This window comes from Odocoileus virginianus, unplaced genomic scaffold (assembly GCF_023699985.2).
Source record: "Odocoileus virginianus isolate 20LAN1187 ecotype Illinois unplaced genomic scaffold, Ovbor_1.2 Unplaced_Contig_1, whole genome shotgun sequence".
NCBI lineage: Eukaryota > Metazoa > Chordata > Mammalia > Artiodactyla > Cervidae > Odocoileus > Odocoileus virginianus.
In genome coordinates, this window is record NW_027224318.1 from 4821346 (window position 1) to 4848061 (window position 26716).

Here is a 26716-nt window from a genome sequence, read left to right on the forward strand (position 1 = left end):
CCTCTCTAACACCACAGTTCAAAAGCATCAATTCTTCAGTGTTCAGCTTTCTTTATGATCCAACTCTCACATCCATACATGACTACTGGAAAAACCACAGCTTTGACTCTACGGACCTTTGTTGGCAAAGTAATGACTCTGCTTTTCAATATGCTGTTAAGTTGGTCATAACTTTTCTTCCAAGGAGCAAGCATCTTTTAATTTCATGGCTGCAATCACCATCTGCAGTGATTTTGGAGCCCAAGAAAATAAAGTCTGTCACTGTTTCCATTGTTTCCCCATCTATTTGCTATGAAGTGATGGGACCAGATACCATGATCTTAATTTTTTGAATGTTGAGTTTTAAGCCAGCTTTTCACTCTCCTCTTTCACCTTCATCAAGAGGTTCTTTAATCCTCTTTGCTTTCTGCCATAAGGGTGGTGTCATGTGCATATCTGAGGTTATGGCTATTTTCCCCAGCAGTCTTTTATTTTTAAATCATAAACCACTGTAGTTTATTTATTGTACTGCTTTTTAACAGTCTATCCCACTATATTCAGTCATGCTTCTGCTATAGAAGCATACAATTTGCAAATCTATGGAAGCATATAAGAGGCAATAAGTAAGAAAAGAAAATCTCACTTGCTTAAAAAGAATGGAGTCTCTAGATTAACATGATCAGCAATGAAGAGGTAAACAATTAGAAAATCATAACATTAGGTATATTCTTGCTGAATTACTGAAGTCCAAATGTTACCAAAAAAGCAAAGAACCTCATAAATTCCCAGCAGAACATATAAAACAGGACAAAAAGTTAAAAAAAATTAACCACCCAGAAAAATAATAATATTCATGTTAATAGATGCAGTCCTCCTATAAATTTTGTAAAATAGAAATAAGCAAAAATAACTCTATTATAATATGACAAATGCTATTTACTGTAATCAACAAAAAGTATCACTGTAAATAACAAAGCTTTAAAATCACTTCAATTAATATCAGAAAACTTATAGTGATAATCAAATTATTATTTAACATTGGAGTTTTGAGCAATAAGAAAAGAAAACTACTACACAACATTTTTATACTAACATGATTTTAAGCCTAGGTAATCTAAGATATTCCTATCAACTACTAGAATTAACTAAAAGATTTATGAAATTAACATACATAAGACAGAGGTACCAAAAATAAACAGTTCTCTCTTGTAGAAAAAAGAATCTAGAAATTAAAATATATATATCTGTGTTTTCCTCCTTTTCCAATACAGTGTTGAAAAACTCTAATGTATTAAATCTACTTACTAAACAATTCAATGCTACAATTGGTATCTTTGGAACTAATTATATCTCTTTACAAAAATCTAAGATATTAGATATTGAATAAAAGATATTAATCTGTAAAGCAATTATCTTTCAATTAAAAAATAATTTTTTTAAAAAAGATAATAAAACACCATAGATCTCTGAATGCCAATATAAGCTCTGCATTTCTAAGGAAGTATAATTTCTACAGGCAGTCTTGATTCCAGCTTGTGCTTCATCCAGCCCAGCATTTTGCATGATGTACTCTGCATATAAGTTAAATAAGCAGGATGACAATATACAGCCTTGACGTACTCCTTTCCCAATTTGGAACCAGTCCGTTGTTCCATGTCCAGTTCTAACTGTTGCTTCTTGACCTGTATACAGATTTCTCAGGAGGTAGGTAAGGTGGTCTGGTATTCCCATCTCTTGAAGAATTTTCCACAGTTTGTTGTGATCCACGCAGTCAAAGGCTTTGGCAATGAAGCAGATGTAGATGTTTTTTTCTGGAACTCTCTTGCTTTTTCTATGATCCAACAGATGTTGGCAATTTGACCTCTGGTTCCTCTGCCTTTTCTAAATCTAGCTTGAACATCTGGAAGTTCTCAGTTCACATATTGTTGTTGAAGCCTGGCTTGGAGAATTTTGAGCATTATTTTGCTAGCATGTGAGGTGAGTGCAATTGTGTGGTAGTTTGAACATTATTTGGCATTGCCTTTCTTTGGGACTGGAATGAAAACTGACCTTTTCCAGTCCTGTGGCTACACCTGAGTTTTCCAGATTTGCTGGCATATTGAGTGCAGCACTTTCACAGCATCATCTTTTAGGATTTGAAATAGCTCAACTGGAATTCCATCACCTCCACTAGCTTTATTCGTAGTGATGCTTCCTAAGGCCCACTTGACTTTGCATTCCAGGATGTCTGGCTCTAGGTGAGTGATCATACCATCGTGGTTATCTGAGTCATTAAGATCTTTTCTGTATAGTTCTTCTGTGTATTCTTGCCACCTCTTCTTAATATCTTCTGCTTCTGTTAGGTCCATATTGTTTCTGTCCTTTATTTTGCCCATCTTTGCATGAAATGTTCCCTTGGTATCTCTAATTTTCTTGAAGAGATCTCTAGTCTTTCCCATTCTATTGTTTTCCTCTATTTCTTTGCATTGTTCACTTAGGAAGGCTTTCTTATCTCTCCTTGCTATTCTTTGGAACTCTGCATTCAGATGGGTATATCTTTCCTTCTTCTCTTTTGCCTTTCACTTCTCTTCTTTTCTCAGCTATTTGTGGGCCTCCTCAGATAGTCGTTTTGCCTTTTTGCACTAGCCATTTTGCCCTTTTGCCTCTTTCCACCTCCTATGGATCCAACACATTTTCTGAATGATAAGTCTGATTTGAATAGGCAAGGGATGGGGAAGAGCTGAGCTGTTCATGTCAGTTAGAATTACAGGAAAGAACCAATGAGAACTATTCACGCTAAGTTCCTTCCTGGCTTCTTCTATAGGGTGGCAGAATGGTGACAGTTATAAGACATGGTGTGAAACGGAGTATGTCTGAACCAGCACCCTCTCACATCTTTCAGGTCTTTTCCCTGGCCTTAAACAATCTGACTACATCCTAGAGGTCAAAGTTCAAACTGTGGAGCTAGACTCCCTGGTTCAAACCCCAATTCTGCCACTTATTAGCTGTGCAAATTCTGGCAAATTACATAATCTCTTTGTGCCTCAGCATCCTCATCTGTTAAGTAGGAATAATGATGAAACCTTTCCCATAGGGATATTGTGAAGATTAAATGTTGTTGCTGTTGTTTAGTTGCTCAGTCATGTCCGACTCTTTGCAACCCCATGGACTGTAGCCTGCCAGGCTCCACTGTCCATGGGATTTTCCAGGCAAGAATACTGGGGTGGGTTGCCATTTCCTTCTCCAGGGGATCTTCCCCAACCCAGGGATCAAACCCACATCTCCTGCATTGGCAGGTGGATTCTTTGCCACTGAGCCACCAGGGAAGCCCGGAAGATTCAAGCTTAGATTAAATGAGACGCTTTGAACCAGGTTGGGCACATGGAACACTACCTCAGTGTTGGCTATTGTATCCATGTGTATTTGTTGGGATTGTAACTTGAGAAAGAGAAGGATAAAAGCTGACAGGTTCACTACTATAGGTCTAGCATTTAGCACAGTGCAGCAGCAGGTGCTCAGTAAATATGTGTGAACCAGTGTCTTGCCAAAAAGGTCAAAAGCTTGATTTACAGAGCAACAGACAGAAAAAGAAATGCCCACCCAAAAACCAGTGAGGCAATGCTTAATTCCTTACCTATGATAATATCAGAAGTTTGGTCTCAAATACTGTATAATAGAATTACACAGACACAGGCTTGAAACAGACATCAAGGACAATGGCAGATATACTTATCCTAACCAACCAGACAAAATTTAAGGATATAATTGGGAATGTACTTGTTGAAGACATGCGGACTGCCTCCAGGCCCATCCAAGTCAAAGACACGAGCAGGAAGTAATGAAGTGCCACAGCAGCTGTGATACAAAGGCCCGCTTTCTGAAATGATGATGACCAGGAATTGACTAGAAATACGAGGTTTAGCATCAGTAGTGCTGTGTACAAGTTGTTCAGGATTTTGGAAGGATGATCTTTTCGAAGTTTTCTAAAGGAGAAGGCGCAATGTGAGGCAGGGTCTCTGCTTTTGATCAAGCATGGCCATGCTTTCTATGTATAATAATTAAAAGAACAAAAGGACTGCCTATTAAAATTTAATTATTCATATTACCTTATATGTACTAAATTTTTTAGTCCCCCACCATCTTTCCAGGTAGAATCAAAATATTTCAAATAAGGTGACCTTTAGTAATAAGAATAATAATAGCTTCTCTCAGCTAAGCAGTCCCTTTTTTTGAAGAAAAGGAAGGAAAGACTTCCTTGGATACTACAATTCCACCATCACTCCTTCAAGTGACTCAAGACTAAATCTACACATGACCAAGTAGCAGGATGACTATAGGAACCATTTCACATATTTACTTGGGTATTTCAAAGATTCAGACACTTGACTTCATGGAATTTTTCAAGAATTTTCAATTTTCACTTGAAAAGAATTTTCCGGTCTTTTGCCTATTTTTAATGTATTGTCTTTCTTTTGCTTTTGCTTTGTAGTTTTTAATATATTCTGCATACAAGTCCTTTGTCAGATATATGTATAGTGAATATCTTCTCTTAATCTGTGGCTTGCATTTTCACTATTTTCATGGTATCTTTTGATGAAAAAAACTCTTAATTTTAATGAAGTTCAATTGATTAACTTTTTCTTTAATACTTAATGTTTTTGTACCCTGTTGGAGAAATCTTTTCCTATTTCAAACCTATTGTTGTTTTAAAAATTCAGTTACAATCTTTTTTTTCAGAGGAGCCTTGATTTTTTTTTAACCTGGACACTTCATAATCTAAAGGATCTGACCTATGCCTATTGTGATGAATAAGAACATTTTTGTTAAATTAACATGAAATTAACAAAGTTACAATGCCAAGAGCATCCATGAAACCAAATTAAACTTAGAGTAAAACTCTATCAACTTACTGAAAAGCTAAGTATGTCACTATTGCAGATCCCAGGAAAATGGAGGAGATTCCATATCCGATTTATGTTATAATCACTAATATCCATTCATTCACTGCATCCACTGCAGATCTGGATAAATCCTAGGGAATGCAATGTGTTGTATTTTATACATTTGGCTAGGCAAGTTTATGGTAAAAAGTTTTCAGTGCTCACTAATAGTAGGTTCCCAGGATGTACAGCATCTCTGCTAAAGCTCTTATAAAACCAGAGTATGTAGATGGATATACAGTAAGACTGTATATTGTTCGTTGATTATGCCTAGAGCAACTTACTGTGTATGGGACATGGAGAGCCATCAACAGCACTGGAAGAACATTTAGTCCTTGGTTTTATTGTCATTAACATGTTCCACACTTCAAATATAACCAAACTAATAGATGTGAATTTGAGATACAAAGTGAATTATTATCTGAACTGAGAGTTCCAAAACATTGCACGGAACATCAAAAAAATGTTCCTTTCCCTTAGACCTTCAATAATTTTCATAAAATTAAGAGACAAAGTGGACCTTAGCGATCACATAAACCAGTAATTTCTTAACCTGAGGATTATAAAAGACTTGAAATGGTATGCAAATTACTCGAATATATTTGTGCATCATTCTGGGAAGACGATCCATACTTTTCATCAGATGGCAGTGGAGCTTCGTGACTCCTGAAAGTTGAACAAATGCTGGTCCACGCTGGTAGTTCTTTAACTGGCCACAGTTTTACCCCTCCCCTGGCACAGGTGGCAAAGTCTGGAGACATTTTTGGTCGTCACTCCTGAAGAAGCTGCTACCGGCATCTAGTGGGCAGAGAACAGGCATGCTGCTAAACACCCTTGAATGCACAAAACAGCACCCATGACAAAGAAATATTTGACCCAAAATAGCAAGAGTGCTAAGGTTACGACATCCTCATCTACTCCAATCTTTCACATTCCAGAAGACAAATTTAAGATCCAAACAAGTGAAATAACCTGACCAAGATCACATAGATAGCTAGTAACAGAGCTAGACTGTGAACACGGTCTTTTGACTCATGCTGTAATGTTCTAACCAATTTGCAGGAGGGTAAACAAAATGCTTACAGTTCAATAAGTATCAGTGGGTTACCTCTTATTTGTTGAGTAGACATCGTTAAAAAAAAAAGAAAGAAAAAGAAAGAAAAAGAAAACTATAAAACAGATTCTCAGCCCTCAGGGAGTTTACCATTAGTAGAAGAAACAACTCATACACAACACATTCATATACCAGTATATAATATATACAGTGCAGTAACTTAGGAGAACTAAGAAATAAGAACTAAGAAAGTATTCAAGGGTGGGTAAAGAAGAAGGAAATGCATTTGAGAGCCAGTTTGAAGGAAAACTCATCAAGTCCTGATGTTAGGGAGGACCATAGGAAACGAAGGAGAGATGGATTAACAATTACTCCAAGGCTCAAAGCCTGGATATGCAAGTTGATTAGAAAACTCTTGTTTGGTTAACTATCACAAGTATTAAAAATAAATATTTCTTTCTTACACTGCAATGTGGCAATAACTGTTAAAATTTAATATTCTAAGTGGAAGCAGTTCTACTTCCATCAATTTACTCTATAGAAATACACCAGTATTAGAAGACAAATAAATAAAAATGTGTACTATAGCATTGTTCATAACAGAGAAAAACAGTAACAACTCAAATGCTTACTGTAGCAGATTGGTTAAATTCCACTGTGTTAAATTCACACAGTGGAATACCATAAAAATGTTTTTAAAAATTTAAGTAGATAGACATATATTTGCTTGAAAGGTGTCCAATATATATTGTTAAGTGAAAACCAAGTGGTAAAACAGTATGTATAATTTGATCCCTTTTTTTTCCCCATATATAGGAAAAGAATCTGAAAGAACATACATAAAGGTGTTAAAGATGGTGATTTCTTTGGAGGGGGATTATAGGGACTTTTCCTGTAAACTTTGAATTTTGAGAAATCGGCATTAATTTTACAAGGAAAAAAATAAACATTCGTTTCAATTTGCTCCACTTTGAATGAACAAGGTGGGGAGCTTTTTTTCCACTTGCATGCCATTTTTCCATAACTTAGTTCATACATATATTCCTAGTCTGTAATCTAATAAAAGTTGTCAAAACTCTATTTTAAAGGAGTGATTATGAGGCAACCAGGCTTCCCTGGTGTCTCTGATGGTAAGGAATCTGCCTGCAATGCAGGAGACATGGGTTTGATCCCTGGTTCGGGAAGACCCCCTGGAGAAGAGAATGGCTATCCACTCTGGTATTCTTGCCTGGAGAATTCCATGGACAGAGGAGCCTGGTGGGCTACAGTCCATAGGGTCTCAAAGAATTGGACATGACTGAGCGACTAACACTTCACACATTGAGACAACTCACCATTAAGACTTCGAAATGGGTAAGGTGATCACTGACAGACTGTGTAATTTACGTTTGTTTCCTTTATGTTACAGCCTGATGAATTCCGTTCACCTTGCCCATCTGCAAGTGACGGAAGGGAATTTCAAAGCAATTTTGCTTTTCTCAGAAATGTTTACCTTTTCATTATATGTACCTTTCCAACGTGTGCTATAATTAGTATTGTTTGTTAAGACAGCAGGATAGCAGTATAATTGAACACTGAAATTAAATTAATCCTAATAGGCAGAACTGACTTGTGGAGGACTTCATAAATGGCATAACTTCTTTGGTTGTCACTTTTCCTGTTTTTCTACAGATTAGGACAGACTTTAATGATGAAAAACAGTCCCGCCACCATGCTGGAGTGATAGAGTAAGGACTGTTTTTTTCAAGTAGCACAAAGAGGAAACAGATCTAGAACTTTTTGAAGGGTCTGAGCTATGGAATACAGGCTGACACGTGGGGTTCCTCAATGGGACTGGAATAAACATTTGAAACAACCAGCTCAACCTAGAATTCAAATGGTCTCAAGTGTTTTGCATTCAAGTCAGGTTATGGTCTAGAACTCCTTAGAGCCAATTAAAGCCTCTGGTCTACTTGACACCTGCCTAATTTCTCACTCCTGAGCTCATTCAGGGTTCTAGAACTAACCCACATACCTTGAGAACCTGTAGATCTTGGGTACTAGATGACATTTAGAGTTAAACCTCTAGAGTAGTACTAGACAAGAGGGGTTCTCCTAGGACAGGCAGCTAAGTGTGGTTAAAATTTGTCCATCCGGGGTAATGCTAAGAGATTCCAGAAGTTCTAGATCCATGGACAGAGGGTGGCGGCAAAAGATGACCTGGAAGGAGCCCATTACTGGATATTAATGAATACACAGATCAACTTATTGGGGCTTTGGGGGACAAAACTTATCATTTTACAGGAATCTTACCCTGAACGACTTGAAGGGGACCAGGAAAGGACAGTGCTCTCTTTGTTGTAAGAAAGCAGTAGTATTCCCTTTCCCCACCCCAGGATTCCAAGGATACTAAAAAAGGAAACATCCCAGACAGAGCTTCTACAGGTGGAAAGACTGCTCCCAGAGACACTCCTGGCATTCCAAGAGCAATTGCTTCTGTGTGGGAATTTTCTGAGATTGGGCTACATCCCTACAGATTCCAATGGCAATGGTCAAGCTTAAGAGGAACCCATTCAGCAATCCCTTTCCATCACCCTTTCTCTCTCTTTTTTAAAATTTTTATCAGAGTGTAGTTGATTCACAATGTATTAGTTTCAGATGTACAGCAAAGTGAATCAGTTATACATATACATATATCCACTCTTTTTTAGATTCTTTTCCCATATAGGCCATTACAGAGTATTGAGTAGAGTTCCCTGTGCTATACAGTAGGTCCTTATTAGTTATCTATTTTATATATAGTAGTGTGTATATGTCAATCCCAAACTCCCAATTTATCCACCTCACCCCCTGCTAACCATAAGTTTGTTTTCTACATCTGGGACTCTATTTCTGTTTTGTAAGTAAGTTCATTTATAGCCTTTTTTTAGATTTCACATATGAGTGATATCATGTGATATTCCTTTCTCTGTCTGACTTACTTCACACCTTTAGAGCTTCTCTAAATCCATCTATGTTGCTGCAAATGGCATTATTTCCACGACTCCTTCTCTTATGGCCCCCAAAGACTCATACTCAATCAAGTAGGAAGGGTCCATAGAAACCAACCAGAATGTCTTTTTTTTTTTTCTTGCTCATAAAACATGTCCTTTATTATTATGTTCCAAGCCCATTTGTTTATACTGTCAAATGCATATGTTTTATTTTTCTTTTTTTTTCCATTTATTTTTATTAGTTGGAGGCTAATTACTTTACATCATTGCAGTGGTTTTTGTCATACATTGAAATGAATTAGCCATGGATTTACATGTATTCCCCATCCCGGTCCCCCCTCCCACCTCCCTCTCCACCCGATCCCTCTGGGTCTTCCCAGTGCACCAGCCCCGAGCACTTGTCTCATGCATCCCACCTGGGCTGGTGATCTGTTTCACCCTAGATAGTATACATGTTTCGATGCTGTTCTCTCAGAACATCCCACCCTCGCCTTCTCCCAGAGTCCACAAGTCTGTTCTATACATCTGAGTCTCTTTTTCTGTTTTGCATATAGGGTTATCATTACCATCTTTCTAAATTCCATATATATGTGTTAGTATACTGTAATGGTCTTTATCTTTCTGGCTTACTTCGCTGTGTACAATGGGCTCCAGTTTCATCCATCTCATTAGAACTGATTCAAATGAATTCTTTTTAATGGCTGAGTAATATTCCATGGTGTATATGTACCACAGCTTCCTCATCCATTCGTCTGCTGATGGGCATCTAGGTTGCTTCCATGTCCTGCCTATTATAAACAGTGCTGCGATGAACATTGGGGTGCACGTGTCTCTTTCAGATCTGGTTTCCTTGGTGTGTATGCCCAGAAGTGGGATTGCTGGGTCATATGGCAGTTCTATTTCCAGCTTTTTAAGAAATCTCCACACTGTTCTCCATAGTGGCTGTACTAATTTGCATTCCCACCAACAGTGTAAGAGGGTTCCCTTTTCTCCACACCCTCTCCAGCATTTATTGCTTGTAGACTTTTGGATAGCAGCCATCCTGACTGGCGTGTAATGGAACCTCATTGTGGTTTTGATTTGCATTTCTCTGATAATGAGTGATGTTGAGCATCTTTTCATGTGTTTGTTAGCCATCTGAATGTCTTCTTTGGAGAAATGTCTGTTTAGTTCTTTGGCCCATTTTTTGATTGGGTCATTTATTTTTCTGGAGTTGAGCTGGAGGAGTTGCTTGTATATTTTTGAGATTAATCCTTTGTCTGTTGCTTCGTTTGCTATTATTTTCTCCCAATCTGAGGGCTGTCTTTTCACCTTGCTTATAGTTTCCTTTGTTGTGCAAAAGCTTTTAAGTTTCATTAGGTCCCATTTGTTTATTTTTGCTTTTGTTTCTAAAATTCTGGGATGTGGGTCATAGAGGATCCTGCTGTGATTTATGTCGGAGAGTGTTTTGCCTATGTTCTCCTCTAGGAGTTTGATAGTTTCTGGTCTTACATTTAGATCTTTAATCCATTTTGAGTTTATTTTTGTGTATGGTGTTAGAAAGTGTTCTAGTTTCATTCTTTTACAGGTGGTTGACCAGTTTTCCCAGCACCACTTGTTAAAGAGGTTGTCTTTTTTCCATTGTATATCCTTGCTTCCTTTGTCAAAGATAAGGTGACCATAGGTTCGTGGATTTATCTCTGGGCTTTCTATTCTGTTCCATTGATCTATATTTCTGTCTTTGTGCCAGTACTATACTGTCTTGATGACTGTGGCTTTGTAGTATAGTCTGAAGTCAAGCAGGTTGATTCCTCCAGTTCCATTCTTCTTTCTCAAGGTTACTTTGGCTATTCGAGGTTTTTTGTATTTCCATACAAATTGTGAAATTATTTGTTCTAGTTCTGTGAAAAATACCGTTGGTAGTTTGATAGGGATTGCATTGAATCTATAGATTGCTTTGGGTAGTATAGCCATTTTGACAATATTGACTCTTCCAATCCATGAACACGGTATATTTCTCCATCTGTTTGTGCCCTCTTTGATTTCTTTCATCAGTGTTTTATAGTTTTCTATGTATAGGTCTTTTGTTTCTTTAGGTAGATATACTCCTAAGTATTTTATTCTTTTTGTTGCAGTGGTGAATGGTATTGTTTCCTTAATTTCTCTTTCTGTTTTCTCATTGTTAGTGTATAGGAATGCAAGAGATTTCTGTGTGTTAATTTTATATCCTGCAACTTTACTGTATTCGTTGATTAGCTCTAGTAATTTTCTGGTAGTCTTTAGGGTTTTCTATGTAGAGGATCATGTCATCTGTAAACAGAGAGAGTTTCACTTCTTCTTTTCCTATCTGGATTCCTTTTATTTCTTTTTCTGCCCTGATTGCTGTGGCCAACACTTCCAAAACTATGTTGAATAGTAGTGGTGAGAGTGGGCACCCTTGTCTTGTTCCTGATTTCAGGGGAAATGCTTTCAATTTTTCACCATTGAGGGTGATGCTTGCTGTGGGTTTGTCATATATAGCTTTTATTATGTTGAGGTATGTTCCTTCTATTCCTGCTTTCTGGAGAGTTTTAATCATAAATGGATGTTGAATTTTGTCAAAGGCTTTTTCTGCATCTATTCGAGATAATCATATGGTTTTTATCTTTCAATTTGTTAATGTGGTGTATTACATTGATTGATTTGCAGATATTAAAGAATCCTTGCATTCCTGGGATAAAGCCCACTTGGTCATGGTGTATGATTTTTTTAATATGTTGTTGGATTCTGTTTGCTAGAATTTTGTTAAGGATTTTTGCATCTATGTTCATCAGTGATATTGGCCTGTAGTTTTCTTTTTTTGTGGCATCTTTGTCTGGTTTTGGAATTAGGGTGATGGTGGCCTCATAGAAAGAGTTTGGAAGTTTACCTTCTTCTGCAATTTTCTGGAAGAGTTTGAGTAAGATAGGTGTTAGCTCTTCTCTAAATTTTTGGTAGAATTCAGCTGTGAAGCCATCTGGTCCTGGGCTTTTGTTTGCTGGAAGATTTCTGATGACAGTTTCGATTTCCTTGCTTGTGATGGGTTTGTTAAGATCTTCTATTTCTTCCTGGTTCAGTTTTGGAAAGTTATACTTCTCTAAGAACTTGTCCATTTCTTCCAAGTTGTCCATTTTATTGGCATAGAGCTGCTGGTAGTAGTCTCTTATGATCCTTTGTATTTCAGTGTTGTCTGTTGTGATCTCTCCATTTTCATTTCTAATTTTGTTGATTTGGTTCTTCTCCCTTTGTTTCTTAATGAGTCTTGCTAATGGTTTGTCAATTTTGTTTATTTTTTCAAAAAACCAGCTTTTAGCTTTGTTGATTTTTGCTATGGTCTCTTTAGTTTCTTTTGCATTTATTTCAGCCCTAATTTTTAAGATTTCTTTCCTTCTACTAACCCTGGGGTTCTTCATTTCTTCCTTCTCTAGTTGCTTTAGGTGTAGAGTTAGGTTATTTATTTGACTTTTTTCTTGTTTCTTGAGGTAGGCCTGTAATGCTATGAATCTTCCCCTTAGCACTGCTTTTACAGTGTCCCATAGGTTTTGGGTTGTTGTGTTTTCATTTTCATTCATTTCTATGCATATTTTGATTTCTTTTTTGATTTCTTCTATGATTTGTTGGTTATTCAGAAGCATGTTGTTTAGCCTCCATATGTTTGAATTTTTAATAATTTTTTTCCTGTAATTGAGATCTAATCTTACTGCACTGTGGTCAGAAAAGATGACTGGAATGATTTCAGTTTTTTTGAATTTACCAAGACTAGATTTATGGCCCAGGATGTGATCTATTCTGGAGAAGGTTCCGTGTGCACTTGAGAAAAAGGTGAAGTTGATTGTTTTGGGGTGAAACGTCCTATAGATGTCAATTAGGTCTAGCTGGTCCATTGTGTCCTTTAAAGTTTGTGTTTCCTTGTTCATTTTCTGTTTAGTTGATCTATCCATAGTTGTGAGTGGGGTATTAAAGTCTCCTACTATTATTGTGTTACTACTCATTTCCTCTTTCATACTCGTTAGCGTTTGCCTTACATATTGCGGTGCTCCTATGTTGGGTGCATATATGTTTATAATTGTTATATCTTCTTCTTGGATTGATCCTTTGATCATTATATGTAGTGTCCATCTTTGTCTCTTTTCACAGCCTTTATTTGAAAGTCTATTTTATCTGATATGAGTATTGCGACTCCTGCTTTCTTTTGGTCTCCATTTGTGTGAAATATTTTTTTCCAGCCCTTCACTTTTAGTCTGTATGTGTCCCTTGTTTTGAGGTGGGTCTCTTGTAGACAGCATATATAGGGGTCTTGTTTTTGTATCCATTCAGCCAGCCTTTGTCTTTTGGTTGGGGCATTCAACCCATTTACATTTAAGGTAATTATTGATAGGTATGGTCCTGTTGCCATTTATTTTGTTGTTTGGGGTTCACGTTTATACCACCTTTCTGTGTTTCCTGTCTGAGAAGATCCTTTAGTATTTGTTGAAGAGCCGGTTTGGTGGTGCTGAATTCTCTCAGCTTTTGCTTGTCTGTAAAGCTTTTGAGTTCTCCTTCATATCTGAATGAGATCCTTGCTGGGTAGAGTAATCTAGGTTGTAGGTTATTCTCTTTCATTACTCTAAGTATGTCCTGCCATTCCCTTCTGGCCTGAAGGGAGAAACCAACCAGAATGTCTTATCCCCTCCATGAAAAGATAAAAAGATTGAAGCACCTAGAGAGTAAACGGACCACTCAAGGTCACACAGTCAATGTAGAAGAGAAGAGGGAAAAACAGAGGAGATAGTAGACCTGGAAGATCTCATGGGAAAGCTCAGATAAAGAGCCAGATCTTCATCCTTCAGCTTTCTTCAAACAGCTCAAGGCTGCTCTGTACTGCTGTTTTCCAACTTTCTTTCTTCCAGTTTGTTGAGTTATGTGCTTTCTTTCTAATCTCCTAAATAAGTCTTTTTTTCAAAAAGAAAGTTTTAAAAATGAAACTCCCAAGCCTTAATTAGATATGAAGCACATTCATATCTTGGTCATTTGGAGTTCCCTGTAGGGTCTGTTAAGACAGTAGCTTCAGTACAGCTTGCTCCCTCATAACTCCCAAATAGCAACATGGTCAAGGACAAAGTCTCATTGAGAGCAAAAGCCAAAGTTTGCTATGAAAATTACTTACTGTTATTCCCAAAGTCTCAAAAGGCACAGCGAACTTGATCATAATTCTAGAAAAAAGAAAAATCAGAGGCAAATAGCTTTCCTTGTGACTGTCACCAAATAATGACAACTACACACAAGTCTTTTCTTCTTGATGTTTTCTCGAAGACACACACACACACCATTTGTAAGCTGGTTTTAAAATAAACTCCAAGTATCTTGGGGTTTACAAGTGAGTAACAAAACAATATGTTACTGCTGCATAGTGATTTGGTATGTATCCTTTAATATCTTTGGTAAAGTGAGAATTTGCCATGTCTTCCAGGTACAAGGCCCAGGAGGAGGATTGGAGTAGCTCTGATGTGTGGTAGATGCTTCTTGTGAAATTCTGGAATTTGGGGCTCATAGCTGAGATCGAGCCTTATGAATACAATATTCAGATGCCTCAGGCTTCCTTGGTGACTCAGGGGTAAAGAATCTGCCTGCCAGTGTAGGAGACACGGGTTTGATCCCTGATCCAGGAAGATTCCACATGCTGTGGAGCAACTAAGCCCATGAGCCACAACTACTGAGCCTGTGCTCTAGAGTCCAAGAGCCAAAACTACTATGCCCATGTGGACCCTGTGCTCCACAACAGAAGCCACGGCAATGAGAAGCCCAAGCACTGCAACTCCATAGTGGCCCCCGCTCACCACAACTAAAGAAAAGCCCACACGGCAACAAAGACCCAGAAGAGCCAAAAATAAAATAAATAAACTTAAAAATAAAAAAAGATCAACCCGCCTCCTCATCAGGTCTAGTGAGCATTCCTGAAGCCTCACCAGCTCCTGCAATCTCCAAGGAGCTGGAGGGCAATTAGAAATTGGTTATGGGGGATGCCTAGAGAGCTATGGCCCCAGCCAGAATTAAGAGATCTTACCTGTTAAATATATTTCATTTGGTATCTTTTTTAAAGAATTCCTACTCCCACTCTTCCTTTTTTCCTTCTAGAATTAAGACCTGTGAAAAATATGCTGTACCATATGGTCTTTTAGATTGGCAATGAAGGAAGCTATTAAGACTCCACACTGGACATAGATTAACATCAAAGAATGGAGTAGTAGTTTATTCTTATATCACAGTTAAATTTGAGCATTTAGTAATATATACCTTATGTTATGCCATATGACTATGGTTTTAATTCTTTGGTGATAATTAATACATATTTTAATGCTCTTCATGGAAATTCAAAGGATAAAAATGTTTCACTATGTTGAATTAACTTGTTTGCCTTTCTCAAAAATAAATGGAATTAAATATCATTTAGAGTGATGGGAAAACCAAAAGACCATTACAGTATACTAACTCATATATATGGACTTTAGAAAGATGATAATGATAACCCCATATGCAAAACAGAAAAAGAGACTCAGATGTATAGAACAGACTTGTGGACTCTGGGAGAAGGCGAGGGTGGGATGTTTCAAGAGAACAGCATTGAAACATGTATATTATCTAGGGTGAAACAGATCACCAGCCCAGATTGGGTGCATGAGACAGGTGCTCGGGCCTGGTGCACTGGGAAGACCCAGAGGGATCGGGTGGAGAGGGAGGTTGGGAGGGGGGACTGGGATGGGGAATACATGTAAATCCATGGCTAATTCATTTCAATGTATGACAAAAACTACTGTAATGATGTAAAGTAATTAGCCTATAAAAAAAATAAATAAATAAATAAATAAATATCTTCTTGCCCCCAGTCACGCCCCTGCTGATCTGCCACAGTGCTGGAAGCCTGTTGATACGTATCCCTTTGGACTAAGGCATTGTTTCTAAAGTCCCCAATTACAATACCCCTCTGCTACCTGGAAGGAAACAATCTTTGTTAAATCTTGGAATCACATCTGTTAAGTAGGCAATTATTTTTAACAGGAGAATCGGGGAGGGGTTCTGAGGCCTTTTAATTTTGAGATGAAAATTGATATGTTACCCGGTTTCCTTGAACATGCTGCAGAGTAATAACCACTGGGTCTGCCAAGTTTTGAATGGATATATCAGAAATGCTGGCACTCACGACATATGTGGTTAATGCTTTCGTGATGTTTTTGGTCTGCAGATGAAACATACAAGGAAGAGGAGTTCAGGTCCTACCTTTCTGATTTCTGGCATGTTAATCATCAATCTAGAATTCTGAAGTACTGCACGGCATTAGGTACAGACATGTGGAAAATAAAATCAAAAGCTAAGAGGGAAGTTTCAGAGATAATTTAGCTCATCTCCTGTCTTCACATCAGGTCTAAATTATACCCAGCTGGACCAATTTCCAGCCATATACCCAAATATCTATCCAATGAGCATTGGTTTTGCACCTGCAACGAAGTTCAGCTATTGCCTACTAGTGAATTCCAGACTCTGACATGACGCTGCTGCTGCTGCTGCTAAGTCGCTTCAGTCATGTCCGACTCTGTGCGACCCCATAGACGGCAGCCCGCCAGGCTCCCCTGTCCCATTGGGATTCTCCAGGCAAGAACACTGGAGTGGGTTGACATGATGCAGTTTATCACAATTCTAACCCTCACCCATCCTTACTTTCTTTGAGAGAGCCTCTCCTTATAAGGAACATCAACTCATCATGGGTTAGTTACAACCTCTTCCTTTTGCATCCTCATTGGCAATGGAAGCTGGTTGATCATCATCCAGCTTGGAACAGTGTCCTCCCAGGACACCGTGACCTCTTGAGCATAGGCACTGTGTGTCCTGGTGTCCCCCACATGGCCTAGCACATAACAGGGGGACCTGTGCTCACCTGTACCTACGGTGAGCCAGTTACTTTGTTAAGGGTGTTTCATGTGCACTATCTTCAGTTCTCACTGGAACAATGTAGGCATTTTTCAGGTATACTGGGGCTTGGGAAGGCTCAATATCTTGGACAAAGTCACACAGTTGGTGAATGATAGATCAGGGATGCGTCATAAACATTGGTCTAAAGGAAATGTAGCCACTGAGATGCAGAGCTTGCTAATGCAGAGCCACTGAGATGCCGGGCCCATGAGCCACAGGCCAAGGCTCTAGGTGGCCAGGCAGCTGGGAAGGAGCTGCTTCTGGGGCTCACCTGAAGAGACGAGAGGTGGGGCGGGTACAGGACAGGATAGAGAGGAAGCAAAGCCTCTGAGGACTTGCCAAGAAAGCCTAGAAGTGGGGCGCCCTCATGATGTCCCATGAAGAACCTGCTGGGCCACTTTTAGAAGATGCCAAGCCCTCAAATTTCCTCAAATTTTCCAAAATCACTGCAGATGGTGACTGCAGTCATGAAATTAAAAGACGCTTGCTCTTTGGAAGAAAAAGCTATGACAAACCTCAACAGGGTATAAAGGTCCATATAGTCAAAGCTATGGTTTTTCCAGTAGTCATGTATGGATGTGAGAGTTGGACCATAAAGAAGGCTGAGCACCGAAGAATTGATGCTTTTGAACTGTGGTGCTGGAGAAGACTCTTGAGAGTCCCTTGGACGTGCAAGGAGATCAAACCAGTCAATCCTAAAGGAAATCAACTCTGAATATTCATTGGAAGGACTGATGCTGAAACTGAAGCTCCAATACTTTGGCCACCTGATGTGAAGAGCTGACTCATTAGAAAAGACCCTGATGCTGGGAAAGATTAAGGGCAGGAGGAGAAGGGGACGACAGAGGATGAGATGGTTGGATGGCATCACCGACTCAATGGACATGAGTTTGAGCAAGCTCTGGGAGATGGTGAAGGACAGGGAAGCCTGGTGTGCTGCAGTCCATGGGGTTGCAAAGAGTCGGACATGACTGAGCAACTGAACAACAACAAATTTCTGAGCCCTTCAGCCACTGAGAAATGAGGAATTATGAACACAGCCTGGGGCTCCCTGAGGAAGCTACTCACTTTCTGTTCCTGATCAGCTCTGTCAACCAAAGCCTGCGTGGTGGTTCAGTGCTTCCCTTCCCAGAGGAATCCCCCTGGGCAGTTCTTATGTAGAGGAGGGTTTGCAGCAAGATCCAGAGGAAAGGGTCCTGACCGATGGTTAAAAAAACAAGTCCTAGAGGATCCTGCTGTGATTTATGTCAGAGAGTGTTTTGCCTATGTTCTCCTCTAGGAGTTTTATAGTGTCTGGTCTTACATTTAGATCTTTAATCCATTTTGAGTTTATTTTTGGGTATGGTGTTAGAAAGTGTTCTAGTTTCATTCTTTTACAAGTGGTTGACCAGTTTTCCCAGCACCACTTGTTAAAGAGGTTGTCTTTCTTAAAAAACTGGAAATAGAACTGCCATATGACCCAGCAATACCACTTCTGGGCATACACACCGAGGAAACCAGATCTGAAAGAGACATGTGCACCCCAATGTTCATCGCAGCACTGTTTATAATAGCCAGGACATGGAAGCAACCTAGATGCCCATCAGCAGATGAATGGATGAGGAAGCTGTGGTACATATACACCATGAAATATTACTCAGCCATTAAAAAGAATTCATTTGAATCAGTTCTAATGAGATGGATGAAACTGGAGCCCATTATACAGAGTGAAGTAAGCCAGAAAAATAACCACCAATACAGTATACTAACACATATATATGGAATTTAGAAAGATGGTAACGATAACCCCATATGCAGGACAGAAAAAGAGACACGGATGTACAGAACAGACTTTTGGACTCTGTGGGAGAAGGCAAGGGTGGGATGTTCTGAGAGAACAGCATCAAAACATGTATATTATCTAGGGTGAAACAGATCACCAGCCCAGGTGGGATGCATGAGACAAGTGCTCGGGGCTGGTGCACTGGGAAGACCCAGAGGGATGGGGTGGGGAGGGAGGTGGGAGGGGGGATCGGGATGGGGAATATACGTAAATCCATGGCTGATTCATGTCAATGTATGGCAAAAACCACTACAATATTGTAAAGTAATCAGCCTCCAACTAATAAAAATAAATGGAAAAAAAAAGAAAAGAAAGTCCTAAAAAAAAAAACAAAACCAAAAAACAAGCCCTATCCCAGGCCCCCTTGTTTCTTGAAAGTCCCTTCCCTTTTTGGGGACACTGGTAACACGAAGGAAGGTGGACCAAATACCTAACAACCCTCCCAACTTAGTCTCAGAGATGTGGTTTTCTATAGTGAGAAGGCCAAAGGAGGAGAAACACATAGTGACTTGGGACTGAATTAACCTACTTTCTGGTTATTTCCTTGGCCTACAAAGTGGCAACCATTCAGGGAAAGGAACTAAACCCTTGCTCACTCTTCTACCCTCTAGTTCTAGGCTCTGGTTGGACCTATTTCCATTTCTGAAGCTTTACAGAAGTGGTTTCCTCTGCCTGAAATACTCTTCCCTCCTTCTCCTCACCCTTTCAAATCTTCTAGCTGGTACTTGACCTCCATCTCAGCTGACACATCTCCTACAGAGGCCTTTCCTGAGCTCCCAGACAGCTGGGGTGCTGGGGCTCTGTGCTTCCAGAGCCCCTGGGCCATATTGTACTTGCCTTGGGCTTTGGCCCTCTCCCCAAGAGCCACCACTAATGGACGGGTGGAAGAGGAGGCACATGTTTTCCAAGAGTGGTGTCTTATTAACAATTTGGGGCTTCCCTGGTGGCTCAGACAGTAAAGAATCTGCCTGCAATGCAGGAGACCCAGGTTCGATCCCTGGGTTGGGAAGATCCCCTGGAGAAGGAAATGGCAACCCACTCCAGTATTCTTGCCTGGAGAATTCCATGGACAGAGGAGACTGGTGGGCTACAGTCCATGGGGGTCACAAAGAGTTGGACACGACTGAATGACTAATACTTTCACTTAAGGTAATATGTTGTAATGACAGTTAAGGTTTTGATCAAAAGATGTTAGAAGAAGTAGTGTGAAAGCAGAGCTGTGAGACTTGGAACTTGGGCGGGGGAGGGTTTGTAGTTAAACTGTGCCATTTCTTGTATGTGCTTACTCCCCCAAAATGAGTGGCTCAGGTCCCAGCCTCAGGTCATCCCCTTGCATGTGACAACCCTCCCCTATACAGCACCACACAATACACATAGTAGGAATTTAATAAATATTTGCTGGTTGAATAAATAACTGGGTGAATAAATGAATAAATTGTGTCCCTTCCGCTCTCTGGGTCTCAATATCCTCATTGGTAAAATGAGGAGATGGGACACAATGAATTATAAGGATCCTTCCGGTTCTGAAATTGATGATAGGTTACTTCTAATCCTTCTTCATCTGCCACTATGACGTCTGAAGGCTAATTTTGGCAAAGATCTTTAATCTTTTTCAGTAGAAGGTGTTAGTGAATAAAAATGACTTATTAGGTGTGAAATCTATGCAAAACAGGTTTATCTTTTATTTTACAAAACAAGCACACCTCTCTGAAGAAAGGAGAGAAGCTAAGACCAAAATAATGGCATCTAAGGTGACAGACATTACAAGCTGGCCAAAAGGGTCTGAGTGCTATGAATCACATTCTTAATTTTTATTATGATTATTTGTTCATTAACTGGCTTGTCCTGGGTCCAGCTATTTTTCTCCATTAAAAATGCCTAATAAATATATAGCTAGTGAAAGCATATTGAGAACCTAGCCCTATGCTAGGTGCTATGAAAATAAAACATGTCTGAGCCATGACACATGCCACAACCTCCTTGGGAATACCAATCTAGAAACTAGGCAGAGGTGTAACACAAGAATACAAGCAGAGGGTAAGGAGGAGAGCAGAGGTTCGTGAACTTTAGGCAAACTTCCCGGGTGGAATTTAAGCTACGCCCATAGGAACAAATAGAATTTAGACAGAGAGGGGAGCAATTACAGAATTCCAGGAGAACAGCATCCTGGAGATATAGCAGGAAATAATGTTATAATGAATTGATATGCAGTATGTTTAAGCTGGCTCAGTACAACCGCCTCCAAATCACTGTGGAAATTTGACCATTAGAAATTCATTTGTTTGGATAGTTTCTTTTAAAAATGTGCACACCCAGGCACTAGTTCATGAACCTCATAAATACTTGAACTTTGGAGTCAGACATTCTGGATTTGATTCCTAGCTATGCCACTACCTAGCTGTGTGACTTTGGGCAAAATTACCTAAGCTCTGTGTCTTAGTCTGTTAGGGCTGCTATAACAAAGTCCAGATTACGTGGCTTATAAACAACAGAAATTTATTTTTCACAGTTCTAGAGGCTGCAAGTCCAAGACCAAGGTGCCTACATGGTTGGATTCTAGTGAAGGTTTGCTTTCTGGTTGACACCTTCTTGCTGTATTCTCACATGGTGGAAGGGGTGAGAGAACTCTCTGAGGCTTCTTCCATAAGATCACTAATCCCATTCATGAGGTCCCCATCCTCATGACATAATCACCACCCAAAGGACTCACAGGGTGATACATCACCTTGAGGGTTAAGATTTCAACAAAAGAATTTTTGGAGGATACAAATGTTCATATCAGAGCACTCTTTGAGTCTTGGAGTATAAATACTAACAATTAAGAGTGGTCATCAGCAACTTCATGCCATCTCTGAGTGCTCTCTTCCCAGCAGCTGGATGGGACAGAACAGGCTGAAGAAATGCGCTTTTCGTTAGGCAGAGCTCCAAGATAATCAAATAGTAAGATCAATGCAAACACTTACATGGTGTTAATTGTGTACAAGGCACTATTCTAAGCATTTTATATGTATTAAGTCCTTTAATCCTTCAACATCCCAGTGAGGTACTACTATCCTCCTGTTTACATAGGATGAAACAAAGACACTGGGAGTTGAAGAACTTGCCCACGAGTTCATGTGGGTGGACAATGGCAAAGCCAGCTTTATTTTTTCATTTATTTTTACTAGTTGGAGGCTAATTACTTCACAACATTGCAGTGGGTTTTGTCATACATTGACATGAATCAGCCATGGAGTTACATGTATTCCCCATCCCGATCCCCCCTCCCACCTCCCTCTCCACCTGATTCCTCTGGGTCTTCCCAGTGCACCAGGCCCGAGCACTTGTCTCATGCATCCAACCTGGGCTGGTGATCTGTTTCACTATAGATAATATACATGCTGTTCTCTCGAAACATCCCACCCTAGCCTTTTCCCACAGAGTCCAAAAGTCTGTTCTGTACATCTGTGTCTCTTTTTCTGTTTTGCATATAGGGTTATCATTACCATCTTTCTAAATTCCATATATATGTGTTAGTATACTGTATTGGTGTTTATCTTTCTGGCTTACTTCACTCTGTATAATGGGCTCCAGTTTCATCCATCTCATTAGAACTGATTCAAATGAATTCTTTTTAATGGCTGAGTAATATTCCATGGTGTATATGTACCACAGCTTCCTCATCCATTCATCTGCTGATGGGCATCTAGGTTGCTTCTATGTCCTGGCAATTATAAACAGTGCTGCGATGAACATTGGGGTGCACGTGTCTCTTTCAGATCTGGTTTCCTCAGTGTGTATGCCCAGAAGTGGTATTGCTGGGTCATATGGCAGTTCTATTTCCAGTTTTTTAAGGAATCTCCACACTGTTTCTCCATAGTGGCTGTACTAGTTTGCATTCCCACCAACAGTGTAAGAGGGTTCCCTTTTCTCCACACCCTCTCCAGCATTTATTGCTTGTAGACTTTTGGATAGCAGCCATCCTGACTGGCGTGTAATGGTACCTCATTGAGGTTTTGATTTGCATTTCTCTGATAATGAGTGATGTTGAGCATCTTTTCATGTGTTTGTTAGCCATCTGAATGTCTTCTTTGGAGAAATGTCTGTTTAGTTCTTTGGCCCATTTTTTGATTGGGTCATTTATTTTTCTGGAGTTGAGCTGGAGGAGTTGCTTGTATATTTTTGAGATTAATCCTTTGTCTGTTGCTTCGTTTGCTATTATTTTCTCCCAATCTGACGGCTGTCTTTTCACCTTGCTTATAATTTCCTTTGTTGTGCAAAAGCTTTTAAGTTTCATTAGGTCCCATTTGTTTATTTTTGCTTTTATTTCCAATATTCTGGGAGGTGGGTCATAGAGGATCCTGCTGTGATTCATGTCGGACAGCCAGCTTTAAATTCTGCATCTGGCCCCAGGGTCCCTGCTGTTAACCACCACATCATACTGCCTCTCTATTTAATAACAGGTGAGGACAGAAGCCCTTAGAGAAGGTTCTGTGGAGGCGGTGGGAAAGAGCAACCATGTCTGCAGTCAAGTGTCCTGCTGGACACCACTCAGCTTCAAATAAATTGGCCTGAGAAATGTGTGTGTTGGCCATACACAAAAATAAACTCAAAATGGATTAAAGATCTAAATGTAAGACCAGAAACTATCAAACTCCTAGAGGAGAACATAGGCAAAACACTCTCCGACATAAATCACAGCAGGATCCTCTATGACCCACATCCCAGAATTTCAGAAATAAAAGCAAAAATAAACAAATGGGACCTAATGAAACTTAAAAGCTTTTGCACAACAAAGGAAACTATAAGCAAGGTGAAAAGACAGCCCTCAGATTGGGAGAAAATAATAGCACACGAAGCAACAGACAAAGGATTAATCTCAAAAATATACAAGCAACTCCTTCAGCTCAACTCCAGAAAAATAAATGACCCAATCAAAAAATGGGCCAAAGAACTAAACAGACATTTCTCCAAAGAAGACATACAGATGGCTAACAAACACATGAAAAGATGCTCAACATCACTCATTATCAGAGAAATGCAAATCAAAACCTCAATGAGGTACCATTACACGCCAGTCAGGATGGCTGCTATCCAAAAGTCTACAAGTAATAAATGCTGGAGAGGGTGTGGAGAAAAGGGAACCCTCTTACACTGTTGGTGGGAATGCAAATTAGTACAGCCACTATGGAAAACTGTGGAGATTTCTTAAAAAGCTGGAAATAGAACTGCCATATGACCCAGCAATCCCACTTCTGGGCATACACACCGAGGAAACCAGATCTGAAAGAGACACGTGCACCCCAATGTTCATCGCAGCACTGTTTATAATTGCCAGGACATGGAAGCAACCCAGATGCCCATCAGCAGACAAATGGATGAGGAAGCTGTGGTACATATACACCATGGAATATTACTCAGCCATTAAAAAGAATTCATTTGAATCAGTTCTAATGAGATGGATGAAACTGGAGCCCATTATACAGAGCGAAGTAAACCAGAAAGATAAAGACCATTACAGTATACTAACACATATATATGGACTTTAGAAAGATGGTAACGATAACCCTATATGCAAAACAGAAAAAGAGACTCAGATGTATAGAACAGACTTGTGGACTCTGGGAGAAGGCGAGGGTGGGATGTTTCAAGAGAACAGCATTGAAACATGTATATTATCTAGGGTGAAACAGATCACCAGCCCAGATTGGGTGCATGAGACAGGTGCTCGGGCCTGGTGCACTGGGAAGACCCAGAGGGATCGGGTGGAGAGGGAGGTGGGAGGGGGGACTGGGATGGGGAATACATGTAAATCCATGGCTAATTCATTTCAATGTATGACAAAAACTACTGTAATGATGTAAAGTAATTAGCCTCCAACTAATAAAAATAAATGGAAAAAAAATAAAATAAAATCTTTATAACCTCAAAAAAAAAAAAAAAAGAAAGAAATGTGTGTGTTGGCTTTGAGGATACAGGGGAGATTTGGGAGGGGAGCACAGATAAGCCTAAATGGCATTTTATCAGGAGAATTCGCTGTTCTTTTCTGGTTTTGAAACATCTTGAGGCCTCCGTTTGGTCATCAGATAATCCTCAAGGTCCCTTCCAAAGCTGAGAAGCTGTGAAAATGAAAAACTGAGGGACATCATTAAAGTCGACGTTGATTCATGCTGAGAGCCAGGGGTTGTGCTGGGAGATTTGAAGAATAAATCAGAGAGCATATTTGAGAATAAACAGCACATCATGAAAATAGCAAGAGTTCATAATTACAGTGAGTCACCATATGTCGGTTCATGACAGCTACCAGAGGCAAGAACTTACCTTAAAGAGTGAAGTTTGGCCAAAAAAATTAAACAAGATGGTGTGTAAGCTGCTAAGAGGAATTCTCTCCCTCAGTGATTTAGGTAAATATATGGAGGCCAAAACTCTCCCCAGGGGGACTTTGTCTAGGGAAATCTGTCAAGGAAAACCAGGAAATAAAAAACAGAGTCATCATCCATCAGCTTGAAGTCCTCCCCACTTTCTGCCCCAACCCCAGCCTCAGCCCTGGAGGCTGAGGGCTGAAGGGTGAGAACTAGCTCCACCAGCTATGCAAATCTTTTATTGAGTGGACCAAAAAGCTCCTTCAGGTTTTTGAACAATGTTATTGAAAAACTTTTGTTGCGGCTGAATGAACATTTTTGCCAACTCAATACATGCACACACTCAGATTACAGGCCAGGATGTGACCCAGGGGGAGCACAGACCCAGACACACACACACACACCACTTTTCCTTTCTTGACCTTTCCTTGTTTCTGTCCCTTCAATCTGCTTCCACCTGGATATTCATAGAGGTGGAAGAGGGATGACAGATAAGGTGATTTGCCATAATTCTCAGGAATAAAGGCCAGTCTTCAAAAGCAGGCTACCTTCTCCCATACAGTTCTGAGAGAGGAAGAAAAAAAAAAAAACAGAAAAAACCAACACAGTGACATTAGGCATTGTCTTACAGTTTATTGAGCAATGCTTTTCTTAAAAAGTGGGTCAGGGAAGTGAGGCATTAGGCCTTAGGAATTAGAGGCTCACTATTAGAAGAGTTTGCTGATTTGATAGGTGCGTGTGAGCATGTTAAGTCGCGTCAGTTGTGTCCGACTCTTTGCAACCCCAAGGACTATAGCCTGCCAGGCTCCTCTGTCCATGGGATTCTCCAGGCAAGAATACTGGAATGGGTTGCCATTCCCTTCTCCAGGGGATCTTCCCAACCCAGGGATCGAACCCACGTCTCTTATGTCTCCTGTGTGGCAGGCAGGTTCCTTATTGCAAGCACCACCTGGTAATAGTATTTGATAAGTACAGGTATATTTTTGAGAGTGAAAGAGGGCTTTATCAATAATTACACTGGAACCACAGTTGCAAACCTGGACTCCCCCAGGAAAAACAAGGGTATATGAGACCCTTACATGCATCCTGTCACTGAAACTCTTTATTGACTCTGAAAGATATACAGTATTATATCAGGAAATGAAGGCTTAGAAAGGTTAAGTGACTTGTCTAGGGTCACACAGCTGGGATGTAGCTGAACAAACATAAATGTAATCTGCACCCACATTTTCCCCATTATCCATTTTGCTTTTCAAGGAACAATTATCTTGCTGGGTATATCATGGGGAGATGAAAGTTTGTAATATTTCTGAAAATGAATTGTGAGCCCAAAAGCCACAATTGAACTGGCACAAATGAACTTTGCTACAATCAAGTACTATGAAGAGGTGATGATTTAGCTTCAACATGTGAGTGATTTTGGTACCAAGAAGTTCATTGGGGTTGCTGGGCTTTTTTCTTGACCAGGGTCTTTAAGAGAAAACCCTATATGTAAACAAAATGCAGTGGGAAGATATTTACTTCCAGTATGGTTGAGTAGCTCCAGATGGACTCAGCCTTCCTAGATATAACAACTATACAGATTACAATGACTTGAAGACACTGGAAAATGAACAAAACCAGGCAGGCTCTGGAGAAGAGTAGACACTCGGAAAAAAGTGGCATCACAAGGTGAATTAGCTGTTTTT

The 26716-nt window shown here is 39.7% G+C and overlaps 1 protein-coding gene across 1 annotated transcript in view; it reads right to left on the reverse strand.

Annotated features, from left to right (window-relative positions):
- Positions 1–3692: 3692 nt before the first annotated feature.
- ADGRG4 (adhesion G protein-coupled receptor G4) overlaps positions 3693–26716 on the reverse strand; it is a 99189-nt gene continuing 76165 nt past the window's right edge. The window contains 8 exon segments of the mRNA XM_070463247.1: positions 3693–3745; positions 3748–3941; positions 4869–4990; positions 7287–7317; positions 7319–7388; positions 14068–14113; positions 16015–16134; positions 24988–25122. Of these exon segments, the coding sequence (XP_070319348.1) occupies positions 3693–3745; positions 3748–3941; positions 4869–4990; positions 7287–7317; positions 7319–7388; positions 14068–14113; positions 16015–16134; positions 24988–25122 (771 nt within the window).